Source organism: Tachyglossus aculeatus, chromosome X1 (genome assembly GCF_015852505.1).
Source record: "Tachyglossus aculeatus isolate mTacAcu1 chromosome X1, mTacAcu1.pri, whole genome shotgun sequence".
Classification (NCBI taxonomy): domain Eukaryota; kingdom Metazoa; phylum Chordata; class Mammalia; order Monotremata; family Tachyglossidae; genus Tachyglossus; species Tachyglossus aculeatus.
The window spans coordinates 66110456-66124895 of NC_052101.1; the positions used below are offsets into that span (position 1 = coordinate 66110456).

Genomic DNA, 14440 nt, shown 5'->3' on the forward strand with positions numbered 1-14440 from the left:
ACAGTGCTCTGCACATAGTATCCTTCCTTCCCACCTTCCTTCCTACCATCCTTCCCATCTCACAAGCCTGAAACCCTGGTGTCATCCTCGACTCCGCTCTCTCATTCACCCCACATATCCAATCTGTCACCAAAACTTGCCGGTCTCACCTCCACAACATTGCCAAGATCCGCTCTTTCCTCTCCATCCAAACTGCTACCTTGCTGATTCAATGTTTCATCCTATCCCGACTGGATGACTGCATCAGGCTCCTCTCTGATCTCCCATCCTCCTGTCTCTCCCCACTTCAGTCTATACTTCACTCTGCTGCCTGGATTATCTTTGTGCAGAAACACTCTGGGCATGTTACTCTTCTCCTCAAAAATCTCCAGTGGCTGCCTGTCAACCTACGAATCAAGCACAAACTCCTCACTCTTGGCTTCAAGGCTCTCCATCACCTCACCCACTCCTACCTCACCTCCCTTCTCTCCTTCTACAGCCCAGCCCACACCTCCACTCCTCTGTCGCTAACCTCCTCACTGGGCCTCGTTCTCGCCTGTCCCGCCGTCGACCCCTGGCCCACGTCCTTCCCCTGGCCTGGAATGCCATCCCTCCATACATCTGCCAAACTAGCTTTCTTCTTCCCTTCAAAACCCTACTGAGAGCTCAGCTTCTCCAGGAGGCCTTCCCAGACTGAACCCCCCGTTTTCCTCTCCTCCTCCCCATCGCCCCCCGCCCTACCTCCTCCCCTCCCCACAGAACTTGTATATATTTGTACATATTTATTACTCTATTTTACTTGTACATATTTTCTACTCTATTTTATTAATGATGTGCATATAGCTATAATTCTATTTATTCAGACAGTTTTGACACCTGTCTACATGGTTTTTTTTGTTGTCTGTCTCCCCTTTCTGGACTGTGAGACAGTTGTTGGGTAGGGACCGTCTCCATATGTTGCCGACTTGTACTTCCCAAGCGCTTAGTACACTGCTCTGCACACAGTAAGCGCTCAATAAATACAACAGTGAATGAATAAATGAATAGTAAGTCTTGCATTTTTAGTTTCCTAATCACTCATTATACAGTGCAAACTCTCTCACCTATGCCAACTACTGATACTCTAAACCATGCAGGAAAGTACAAGAAATCATCTGTTACAAATACTTAATAAATACTATTTAATACAAAGACATTCAAATCACTATGACTACTTGAGCTCAACAACTTGTTCTTGGCATCTAATATTCCTAAAGCATATTCAATCAATGGTATTTATTGAGTGCTCACTCTGTGCAGAGCACTGCACTAAGTGCTTGGGAGAGTAACAATAATGATGGCATTTATTAAGCGCTATGTGCAAAGCACTGTTCTAAGCGCTGGGGAGGTTACAAGATGATCAGGTTGTCCCACGGGGGGCTCACAGTCTATTTACAACTACCGTTTGTGTTCTGTATAGAAAATCTCTACCTGAGGAATCGTGTGTATCCTAAAACAGGCTTCATCCCTAGCCAAAATGAGAATGGAAAAAAAATTTTACCATCATTTTTTCTATAGCATTTGTTATGGACTTACTACGTGCCAGGCATTGTACTAAGTGCTGGGGTGACTACAAGGAAAGCGGGTTGGATACAGTCCCTTGTCCTGCATAAGGTTCACAGTCTTAATCCCCATTTTGCAGATGAGGGAACTGAGGCCCTGAGAAATGAAGTGACTTGCTCAAGGTCACACAGCAGACAAGTGGTAGAGCCGGGATTAGAACCCAAGTCTTTCTGACTCCCCAGCCTGTGCTCAATCCACTAGGCCACGCTACTTCCAAATATAAATCCATCCTTATGGATTTATATCAACATCCTATTCAACAGTTTAAGCATTTTCATCTTATAAAATTATAACTGCAATGCAGTTTTTAATCCAGTAGGCAACAGTTGGATGTGCATTAAAAATAAACTATAAGTGTTCGACAGACATCCAAACTTACTTTTTTCCCTCCCTCAAAATTGTATTTTCTTCATCAAAACTATACACCTGCATTCAAAAACATAGATACTGATCTAATGTGCCTAAAGCTGTTTAAAAACCTGTTTTTTATGGAATTTTTCAAGTGCAAGTTGCATTTATACAGGAATCGGCAACACAGGTATTCTACCTAAGGCCCTGCCTTCCCTATTACCTACAAACATTCTAAAACATCATTAGGTTAATTTGTAAGAGAGGCATTTTCTTTTCCCACCACACATCGACCTCTTAGTTGTAGCATGGAATTGTCAAGTCAACCCCAGTTGGTGTGGAAACACAGATCATCGAGGCAGTGTGTCTGAAGAGGAGGTTGCGAGAGGCTGATCATACCCTCTTGCTTCTACAGGGAGCGGGAAGAGGAAGATGGTCGGGATCGATGAAGCGGAGAGGGTTCACTCCCTATTTTTTCCTCCTAATTCTCACTATTCCTGAGGGCAAAAAGCTCAGGGCAGGGTAAAGGGAGAGGAGGGACTCATCAGTCCACTAAATTATTTTTTGCAGCATGTAGGTAAAGAAATGGAGAATTAAGGTAGTGCTCTTATCTGCTCAGCTGCCCCAACTCCCTGGTTTCCAAGATGGTGGCAAATCTAAAAAGTAAGAGCAACCTTGGAAAGAGCACAAGGGATTCTTGATTTCTTAGAATGATGTAGTAGATACGGGAAAGTGTGGTAAAATGGGAAGCCAGTAATTTAAGCTTCAATTATTCTAACCCACCAGTTATCCCACAACAAAGATAGGTCAGAAAATAGAAAAGAAAGCTTGGAAACCCTAGCAAAATTCAACCCATGACAGCCAAATCTACATCCTGCTAAAGTCCAGATAATAAAACCAGCATTGCTTCCACTTAAATCAGATAATCTGCTCCATTGAAGAGTACGGTTAGAGGGCGAGCTCCCCGCTCCTCCTCCCCATGAGTCCTTTGGGAGGTTATGGGAGGGGACTGGCATTTCGGCCAATGGTGAGAAGCTCTCCGGACGGCAGAGTGAAAGGGAACGAAGTAGTATTTTCAGGGCATCTCTAGAATCAGCCCCTTCCTCTCCAAACAGCTACCACACTGGTCCAAGTACTTGCATATCCAGCCCTGACTAATGCATCAGCCTCCTTACTGATCTAACCTGCTTCCAGCTTCTCCCATCTCCAGTCCATACTTCACTCTGCTGCCCTGACCATTTTTCTACGAACCCATCCTGGGCTCGTCTTTCCATTTTTCAAAAACCTCCAATGGTAGCTCATCCATCTTCACATCAAGCAGAAGCTCCTTGCCATCAGCTTTAAGACACTCCATCACTTCCACTCAATCCTACTTATTTAGCATTTATTGTGTGCAGAATATTGTACCAAGTGCTTGGGAGAGTACAATATAACAACAGACACAATCCCTGCCCACAAACAAGCTTATAGTCTAGAGCTTACAATCACCTCTCCTGCCTATCCCACTGCAACCCGGCCCACACACTTGGCTCTTCTAACACCAACCTACTTACTGTGGCATGGTCTCACCTCACCTTCGAACCCTTTTTCATGCTCTCCCTTCTGCCTGGAATTTCCTCCTCCTCCATATCTGAGAAACCACCACTCTTCCCATCTTCAAAAATCTACCACAATCAAATTACCAGGCAATTTTCCTTGACTAACCTCTCGCCTCCCTACTCCACTCTCTCTCCTGCGTCACCTATCCATTTAAGATTGTACCCCGCTAAGCACATTGGTATTTGCCCCACCCCCACAGCATTTATGTAAATATTCTTATATTCTATTGCTTCCCCTACATGTCATTTATTTTAATATCTGTCTCCTCCACTAGATTGTACATTCCTCAAGGGCAGAGATCAGGTCTACCAACTCTTGTAGTCACCCAAGTGCTTAGTACAGTGCTCTCTGCCCACTGCACTCATAAAAATACAATTGATGGACTGATTGATTCATTCAATTGTATTTATTGAGCACTTACTGTGTGCAGAGCACTGTATCAAGTGCTTGGGAGAGTACAATATAACAAAACAGCCATATTCCCTACCCTCAACGAGCTTACAGTCTAGAGGAAATTATTGGAACTGGCTGTTTACTGTGAGGTCCTGCCTGCCTTTTCTCCCTGCGATCTTCATGTAGTAATGTATTTCTCTTTATCCAAGTTAAATCAGAGAAGGGAAGGTAGAGCAGACTAATTTGGTCATTTCCTTAATTTGGGGGTTATTTTAGACTAACCCCTTTTCACAAAGCAAAGTGCTCAGATAGCACATGGTCAATCCACATGACTTGTTGATCAAGCAATAGCATTTATTGAGCACTTATTCTATGCCGAGCACCATACTAAGCACTCAAGAGAGTACAATCCAATTGTTAGACAAGATCTCTGTCCTCAAAGTGCTTATGACCGAGGGGGCGGGGAGGGGACAGAAACTAAAATAATTACTCCTAGGAGGAAGCAAGAGAGTTGAAAGATGTATATATACTTGTTACTGGATGGTGCCACCTCATTTCTCCCTTTCCATCCTCAGTTGTCCCCGAGAGTTGTGATCTTCAGGGTCTGTAAAAATTAACTTGCAAACCTTGTCTTTGGCATTTTCTGTTGTGATCCTTACCCACTGGCATTACTAAACCCCAAACTTTGACCTTGTCTGATTTAAGGAGTTAGGTTCGGTTATGGCTACTGGGGCTTACATGGAGCTATGCACTAGGGCCTAGGGGGCAGTTTATAATTCCATATCTCCTCTGGATAATGTTCAACAGATGGTGGTTATTACATCTGGCCCTAATATGATGCTTTACAACAAAGCAGCCCCAGTGTCAAAACGAGTCAAGAAACATGTGGAGTCAAACAGCTTTCATACAGCAGATTGTCTGCACCAAAATGATGTTTAATAATACCTGCTGCTTTCTGTTGTATGAATTCACTTAAAATGTAAAATACATTTTTTAATTAAGAAAACAAATTCCCATTTTCATGTGATTTTAAGAAACTGCACTTTTCAAAGAAGTTTTGGTGATATTTAAGACAAGAATCTGACATTCATTCATTCAATCGTATTTATTGAACGTTGTGTGCAGAGCATTGTACTAAGCGCTTGGGAAGTATAAGTTGGCAACATATAGAGATGGTCCCTACCCAACAGTGGGCTCACAGTCTAGAAGGGAACATTAAAATAGTTCATCTTGCTAAGCATCATTACAGTAACGTTTCAGTACGTGTTACTGGACCTGATAATGAAATTTTTAATGATAAGCTCCTGTGATTAGACGAGCAGTTCCATTTTCATTTGGGAAACATACCCAATAACCACCTTCCCTTAAGACATCTGCTAAAAGGCTGAAATTCAAAAACAGTGGAAAAATTCCAAAATCATACTCATTTTTTCCTCAATTAGGAACTTCTACAGATGTTTTGCTTAGCCATAACTCATACAATGAATTACATGGGAATGAAAATGAATAAGTTCAACATGTTTGGGCTAAAATTAAAAGAAAAGCTAGCTAATTTCAAGTTTAAAAGTATCTTTTTTTGGTTCACCATAGATTCAGATAAGCAGCGTGGCTTAGTGGAAAGAGCACAGGCTTGGGAGTCAGAGGTTGTGGGTTCTAATCCCAGCTCCACCATTTGTCTGCTGTGTGACCTTGGGCAAGTCATTTAACTTCTCTGGGCCTCAGTTACCTCATCTGTAAAATGGGGATTAAGACTGTGAGCCCCATGTGGGACAACCTACTTATCTTGTATCTATCCCAGTGCTTAGAACAGTGTTTGGCACATAGTATGCACTTAAATACTATAATCATTATTATAATTTAATGTATGGAAAATAATCAATTTTAGTTGCAGCCCCTAAAGTTTATCTGATATTATGTTTCCAACAAACAGTACTGCATTTATGTCCCTCTCAGGTTTAAACGAGATTTGAGGTAAAGAGATTACCAGGTTACAAACTCACTTTGTCCCCTTCTCCAACTTCCTGTACCCCCCGGTTTCTCCCCTTCCATCCTCACTCTATAGGTTCATCTCCTTACCCCTACATTCTCCCATTCCTGCCGTTGTGTGTGGCTGTGTGTATGTGTGTGTAGCATTTGTTAAGCACTTACTGTGTGATTAGTACTGTCTTAACTGCTGGAGTAAATACAAGTTAATCAGATTGGAAGCAGTACCTTCTCCACATGTGGCTCACAGTCAAAGTAGGAGAGAGAATAGGTTTTGAACCCCCATTTTACAGCTGAGGAAATTGAGGCACAGAGAAGTTAAGGGACTTATCCAAGGTCACAAAGAGCTGTGATTAGAACCCAGGTCCCAGGCCCAGCTCTTTCCACTGGGCCTCGCTGCCTCCCTGTCCTCCACCTTGTCCACCCTTTTTTCATTTCCCTGCTTTATTGTCTCTTCTCAACTTCTTTTCAGTCTCTGACCTTCCTTCTCCCTCCCTCTCCTTTCCCTCCCTCTCCCTTTCTCTTTGTCAAGTTTGTTGGCAAACTAGAGTTCCAGCTATAACTTGCTTCTAGGCAATTACTGCTAATGTGCTAATTAGATAAAGTTTGCCATGAAACAAGACAGAAAAAGCAGGTCATTAGCCTAGCATAACTCCTGAATATGGTCTCCAGCCCTCCGCAACCTAATTAAGAGGGGGAAGAGTGAACGATGCATGAATGTTGGACTTAGTTACTCCAGGAAACGTAGCCTACATCAGATCACTGGAGGCTTTTATCTAAATAAGCACAGAAGCCAGAACAGAACAGCCAAAACATTACGGCCTGTAAGGAAGCCCAAGAAACACCATCATTAGACTGTTTTCCTGGCACCTTGTTCCATGTTTCTCGGTTAATTAATCAATCAATCGTATTTATAGAGCGCTGTGTGAAGAGCACTATACTAAACACTTGGGAGAGTACAACTTAACAGAGCTCCCTGCCCACAATGTACAAGACTCCACAGCAGGGTTCATGCCATTTCACCATCCAGAATCACTTTGAGTTTGCTGCCCAGCTGGCAGTTGGCAAGTTTGAATAACAACCAATAGGTGCCCAGATATCTACCAGTCCCCCTAAAAGGTGTGGAGCCCAGTGCGAACTAAGCCACAGAAATAAACTTAGTTATGGATTTTTACTCAAAATGCTTCCAACTTCCATTTTCTTGGATCTTGTAAATATTTTGTGAATATTCTCATGTCTGTCTCCTCCATTAAAATGCAAGCATCTTGTAAGGAGGGAACATGCTTTGTGCTTCTGTTGCAGTCCCCAAGTGCTTAGTAAAGGGCATTGCACCCGGTGGCCCATGAATAAATATCAGTACTACTATCCCTGCTTCAATGTAAATAATGAAGAGTGAGACAGGAAGTGTGGGGTAAATAACATGACAGAACTGCCTCATGTAGACACAAGATAAAATTCCTTTTATGCAGTACCCAAAATAAACAGTTTTACTGAACATAAAAAATTGGGCAATTTCTACAAGGATCAAATGGACTGAAAAATATCAGTACCCACGGAGTCCAGAGAACAAATATACCTATCTAGTTCAATTTCATGCTAGACTCCTAAAGGATGAAACACATTTTGAATAAAAAATATATACCTTGAATAAGGGTGGCGGTTTGTCAGCAAGTTCAACATGCTTCCTTATTCACACCATCAAATGGGCACTTTGTAATACAGGGTAGTATTGGTGTCAGAAAAGGTAAGAATTGAAGCTGATTAAAATGCAAACAGGTGGGTTATTGTAAACTCAGATAACAATTTTTTCAACCTGAAAAGAAACCACATTTCATTCAGCAATAACATCTCTCTTGTTCTCTCCGAGAGACTCCAAGATAGCAACATTTCCACAAAAATCAGTTCTGAAGGATCTTTTATGGCTAGACATAATGGAGATGACCACAATTAAATTCACAACAAAACCCTGCCATTTTGAGAACACAAAGTTATCTCAGTGGGGTTACATAATATGCTAAGGATAGCAGCCTAGACATTAATTACTGCCTTGACATGTAGAGACAAATTTTTAAAAGACTGCCATCCTGATAACTATGAGCTTTACCCATTTATTTTCAGGCAAAAATCAGTATTCTGTGGCATATAAATGCATTCAGGTAATTAGAACCTCTCAGAGAAATAAAAAAAGGCTTGCTCCCTTTCTCCGTACACTGTGAGCAAATAGCACATGTTTAGTGAGCCAGAAAATGAGTACAAGATGAAACTCTGGTGGGGGTAATATTTCTGAAAGACAAGTGTCATTTTCACACAAATGACTAACTCAAACATTTGGAATTGCTCAAGTCTTCATTCAGTTTTGCCAGAATTGGTTAATCCAAAACTACCAACTTCTTTCAAAAAGTGAGTGTTAAATTATATATAGAACATTTTACACCACCTCAAGATAAAAATGCCTTACCATTTTTTGATTAAAAAGACTTAAAAGAGAGTCACTGAAAAGAATCACTTGCAAGTTAAATTACCTCAATAAATGAATGAAAATATTTTTAAAATGTAAGAGTTGTTCATATCAAAAGTTCATTTTCATCGTTGAAACTTCCATAGTCTTAAAGGAAGCCCTAAATAAAATGACTCCAGTGACAAAGCAATAAAATGCAGGATGCAGCATTATACTCTTTGTGTTTTCCAAAAACAGATAAAAGTCAATTATGTTCCCACCCAAAGTCACTGACAGGAGACAGAAAAAGCATTGTTTCTACACAGAAAAGAACAATGCACATTTTAGAAACCAAATAGTGTACAAAACGGTAAACCTGGCAGGTAGTGTTTGATGACAATTTTGCATAATGAAACTTTTAGCCATTAAGATATGAATTAACATGTGTCAAATTGATTTTGCTACTGATCTGCTGTAAAATAAGAGCTCTCCCTTTCTACTGGGGGTGGAGTGGGGGTGGGGGGTTGGGAAGGAGAAATGTTTTTTAAAGATACATCTTCAGAGAGTCATCCTTTTCACATGAACGATTGTAATATAGTTAAGCTGCCAGAATGGAATTTCTTTTAAAATCTAATAAATGCCATGCTGAGTCAGACCAACAGCCCAGCCACAACCTATTGCTCAGTTTCCAACAGTCGCATAGCAAAAGGTTGCCAAAAGTCCAAAACATGACCTAAAGTTGCCCCTGTCAGAGACTGTAAAAATATTTGGATGTCTGTAAATACAGGTAACTGCCACACTAGAGTAGACGCCAGAGGGATCCTGGGATTGGTATGGCCACTGCCGCCTCATTTAAAGCAGCGGGTGTCTGGATATCAGAGTTGCTAACTCCTAAGAATGATTTTTTTTACAAACATTATTTTAAGTCCAGCCAGCTGCTCCCAGCTAGAGAGCCACCACTGTTCCTCCCCCTACCCCCGACTCTCGCATCTTCTGTTCACCACTGTTTTGGATCTGTTACCGAAAACTGGGTGCAAAATCATTCTTAGCAGTCTGGCAACCATGGCTTGGAGGAAGAGGCAGTGTGGCAATGGATAGAACACGGGCCTGGGAGTCAGAAGGACCTGGGTCCCGGCTCCACCACTTGTCTGCTGGGAGACCTTGGGCAAGGCATTTCACTTCTCTAGGTCTCAGTTTCCTCATCTGGAAAATGGGGATTAAGACTGTGAGCCTCATGTGAGATATGGACTGTATCCAACCTGATTAGCTGGATCTATCCCAGCGCTTACTACAATGCCTACTGGCACATATAAACGGTTAACAAATACCATAAAAAAATTAAAAAAGGTGAGAGCCTTACACCTTGACATCCAACTGAACGGTTAGATGAATGTATCATGTAAATTAGGAACGTTTCCTTCTAGGACCCTACAGTAGACCCTACAGCTATATGACCAAATACTTCTTGAAATGACTGATATTTTCTACCTGCACAACTTCCTGTGGCAAAGACTTCCACTCAACATCAATGAGTATCATGGTCTCATGACAACAAAAAAGCTTATAACTGTCAACAAAAGCAAAAGATACTGGCACAGAGATGGTGTTACCCAAGTGGCCTATTTACAGAGCATAGCATAATGTCAACATTTCACCCTTAGAAAATGATCTTTGCCATTTTTAAAGCACTTAAGAAGAGAAAGTAGCTTACCTCTCTCAACACTGTGCTTTTATAACCTCGGTACAGTCCTTGTATACCCTGTAATAAATAAATAACAGCAAGAGGAAATTACATTAGAGATAATGTCAACTTCAAGCTTTACTGTGTCAAAGGGTTTCTCCTCCTCCCAAAGTTTATGTTAACTCCCCCTGAAATATAGGTTACCCTGATACACAACTGACTGTATTATTTAGCTTTTGTTACTATTTAATATAGCTTCTTCTATGCATGCAATTACTGGAAAGAACACGATATAATGTCAAGCTGAAACATTTACAAAAGTAAACACACAGTAGCAATTTTTCAGTCACATCAAAATAAAATTATATTGAACTATATTTGAAATAATAATAATAATGATAATGATGGCATTTGTTAAGCGCTTACTATGCACGAAGCACTGTTCTAAGTGGGGGGGGAATAAAAGGTGATCAGGTTGTCCAACCTGGGACTCACAGTCTTCATCCCCATTTTACAGATCAGGGAACTGAGGCACAGAGAAGTGAAGTGACTTGCCAAAGTCACACAGCTGACAAGTGGCGGAGTCAGAATTAGAACACATGATCTCTGACTTCCAAGCCCGGGCTCTTTCCACTGAGCCACGCTGCTTCTCCAACTGAAGACATAATAGAAGTGCATTATTTCAAAAGTTCTTGACTAGGTGACAATCAGCCATAGTAGTTCCTCACGAACGCTTTGGTTTCACACCTGAACAATGTAATTACTACCCAAACACCAAAAATAATCAGTCCCCAAATGATTTTGTAAAGCAAAGCAGAAGGAAAACATAAAACACAAATGCAAAGATGACCACTAGATTGTAAACTATCAGAAGGCAGGGATCATGTCTACCCACTCTATTGTACTCTCCCAAGCCTTTAGTACAGTGCTCTCCCCACAGTAAACACTCAAATACCATTGATTGATTGGCATTATGGCCATGTGCATTGAGTACATCAGCTACATTATAACTGTACATGGCTTCTGATACTGCTTCTACTGCCTAGATATGCCAATGTAATGTATATCACGGAAGTAGAAACTTTACCAATAAGCATGTGTTGGTCTCTTTGTATGTATTTTCTAGGACGTTCATTCTTGTGTTTCAGTACTGTATTTTGGTATACAGTACCAGAAAAGGCATCATTATAGCATCAAAAAAGTGAACAATTCCATGAAAGTGAGTATGTGTACATATATACATATACATACACACACAGTATATACATTCATACATAGAGGGGGTGGGCATAGAAAGTTTGGTGGAAAGCGAGGAAATGCAACTCATTTCCCACAGAAACGGAATCCATCAAAGGTATTTATCTGCAATGAATACAAATAATTACCCAAGTGGCATTTACTGAGTGCTTATTGTGCGTACAGCACTGTACTAAGCACATGGTAGACACGATCCCCACCCATAACGAGCTTACAGTTTATAATGATTTTGGCACTGACACTAGACTTACTCCATTCTCATTATCCCCTGACTTTAACACTGAATTTGGAGTTTTGCAGTTTGATTTTTATCTTACATAGTGCTGAAAAATAAACCAACAGGGCTACTGGCAAAGTTGACTTCAAATAAAATGTTCTTGCAAAGTGTAGCACTGAACTTTATGAACTCATGAATTTCAGAGCAGATCTTACCTCCTCACATAAGATGCTGGAAAAAATTTGAAATGTTCGAACAGATGGAGCTACCTGTGCTCTCTGCTTGACAACTTCAGAAGGAACTCGAATTAAGCAAGCAACCTAGAAAATAAATAAGTTAAAATCTTTAGCCTACATTCATCATAAAAGAAACTCAAAACAACCAAATCTGAGAACGTGACATTAAAATTTAAAAAATTATGCTATAATCTTAATTTAACTGTAGCAGGCGATTTAACAGATGTTGGAAAAAGACTTTCAGATTGAGAGTTTTTGTAGTTTTCAATTTGATAATGTAAGACATTATTCAAGCACTTCAAGCTTTCAAGGACACTCACTGGACCTCATATTAACTCTGTGTTCTTCATCTTATATTCAGGTCCCATAGTTATTGCTCCTTTACTGTCACAAAACTCTGGAAAGCTCATCTCCCTACCCAGTCTCACGTAAGTCTTGTTATTATGGTATTTGGTAAGCACTTACTACATGTCAAACACTAAGTGCTTGGGAAGATACAAGTTAATCAGGTTGGACACAGTCCCTGTCCCTCATGGGGCTCATAGGGTACATAGGAGGGGGAACAGTTCCCCAGAACCAGCTGGGGTCCAGGTGGGCAGCAGGGTCAGGGTCACTTGAACAGGTCTCGGTGCTCAGCTGCTTTCACATGCAGTGATGTCCTGGACACAGAATTTGGCATCGTCGGGACCTGGGTCTTTGGGGGGCTGTGACCGATCACCTCTTGCTGACCCATAGTCCCTGGCCTCCCCTGACAGGGATATCGTGCCTTCTCTGGGGTTTCCAGGGCAGCCGCATCCCTCAGCACAAAGTTGGAAATGCCAGTGTTATCATAGCCGCCGGCTGGATCCTCAGACCAAAATAATTCCCAGCTATTTGTCTCAGGGGATTGGGTGCTGACTAAGTCTCTGCACCAGGGCAACTCAACAATTGCCCTTACGCTGTTCTTTTGTATGTCCCTTGATGCTGAAGCACTACACTAAGCGGGAAAATTATAAAAATTAACACTAGGCTACAGTTTACAATATCTGTGGATTAATTTACCAAAAAAGTGGGAGTTGGTGCCATCTACCTAGACTAATGATGGTAATTATTATGATCTTACTATGGGCTAAGCAGTGTACTACGTGCACCAGTCGGTAAAATATAAGTAGATCAGACACAGTGCTTGTCCCATGGTGGGAGTGGTAGTCTAAAGACCAAGAACAGGTATTTTACTCCCATTTTAGACAAGTGAAAACAGAGATAAAGAGAAATTAAATGACTCATCCAAGGTCACAGGGGAGCCATGTGGCAAGGCAAGTGGCAGAGCCAGGACTAGAACCCTGGTCTCCTGACTCCTGATCCTGTGCTCTAAGCATTAGACAGCACTGCCTTTCTTTTGGGCCAAATGGAAAAATAGATAAATAAATTAGTTAATTAAATTAATAGCATGAGAAAAAAATAAATAAAGCTCTCCAAGGCTAAGCGTTTAAGTCCAAAGATAAATTTTAAATAATTCCTTGCTCCCTGAAACACAGATCTTAAGCATGAGGGGAAAAAGAATTGTCTAGTAAATGTTCAATGTATAAGAAAGCCATTTAAAATGGCCACAGTAATATGGAGGCACATTCCCTACATAGTACAAAGCTAAGAAACAACACAGTGTTTAGTCGGCCAAAGATCTAAGAAACCTCAGGAGTCATACGTTGAGAGAGAACAGTATGTAGCCCTAGATGGTAAACCCAAGGGCAGGAACAGTATCTCTTGGGTCTACTGCATATTTCTAAGATCTTAGTACAGTGCTCTTTCCACAGTAGGCGCTCGGTAAGTACTGATGAGCCTAGTGTCCAGAAGTGCCGTGTATTAGGGGATATATGGCAGAGGATCAAAAAAGATCATAAAATATGAAGTGCATGTTGCTGAACACGTGGGGAACAAGCAAATATCCCCTCACCTTGGGAGAGTAAAAATAGAATTAAGAGACACAATCCTTAAGGAATTTACCATCCAACAGTGTAGATGGACACTGAAAAAAGAAATCACAGATAGGAGGAAGGTTTAAGGTTTATATGGTCCAAGACGGATGAAATGGCAGTTGGGAGATTAGAAATCTTTAGGGGAAGATCTCCTGGAGGAGATGTAATAGCCAAAAGGCATTGAAGATGGGAGAGAAGTGATCTATAACACATGAAGGGGGAAGGAATCCAGGGAGGAGTGGGAGCATATATGTTGGTAGCAAGAAAACGAGGACCAGTGTGCGTTCCTGTCTCTGGCCTGGAAACCCCTCTCCCCACTCCCGATATCCGACAGACAAGTACTCTCCCCAACTTCAACGCCTTATTGAATGAAAACACATCTCTTCCAAGAGGCCTTCCCTAAGCTCTCATTTCTTCCCTCCCAAACCTTGCCCTCTCCCTGACTTTCCTATCTCTGTTGACGGCACTACCATCCTTCCCGTCTCACAAGCCCGCAACCTTGGTGTCATCCTCGACTCCGCTCTCTCATTCACCCCTCACATCCAAGCCGTGACCAAAACCTGCCGGTCTCAGCTCCACAACATTGCCAAGATCCGCCCTTTTCTCTCCATCCCAACCACTACCCTGCTCATTCAAGCTCTCATCCTATCCCGTCTGGACTACTGCATCAGCCTTCTCTCTGATCTCCCATCCTCGTGTCTCTCTCCACTCCAATCCATACTTCATGCTGCTGCCCGGATTATCTTTGTCCAG

The 14440-nt window shown here is 41.6% G+C and overlaps 1 protein-coding gene across 1 annotated transcript in view; it reads right to left on the reverse strand.

Annotated features, from left to right (window-relative positions):
- The window catches only part of SLC25A26 (solute carrier family 25 member 26), a 158456-nt gene that overhangs the window by 96806 nt on the left and 47210 nt on the right, over nt 1-14440 (reverse strand). Inside the window, exons 5-6 of the mRNA XM_038740172.1 lie at nt 11712-11816; nt 10053-10100 (exon numbers count right to left, since the gene is read on the reverse strand). Coding sequence (XP_038596100.1) covers nt 10053-10100; nt 11712-11816 — 153 coding nt within the window. The remainder of the gene's footprint in view (nt 1-10052; nt 10101-11711; nt 11817-14440) is intronic.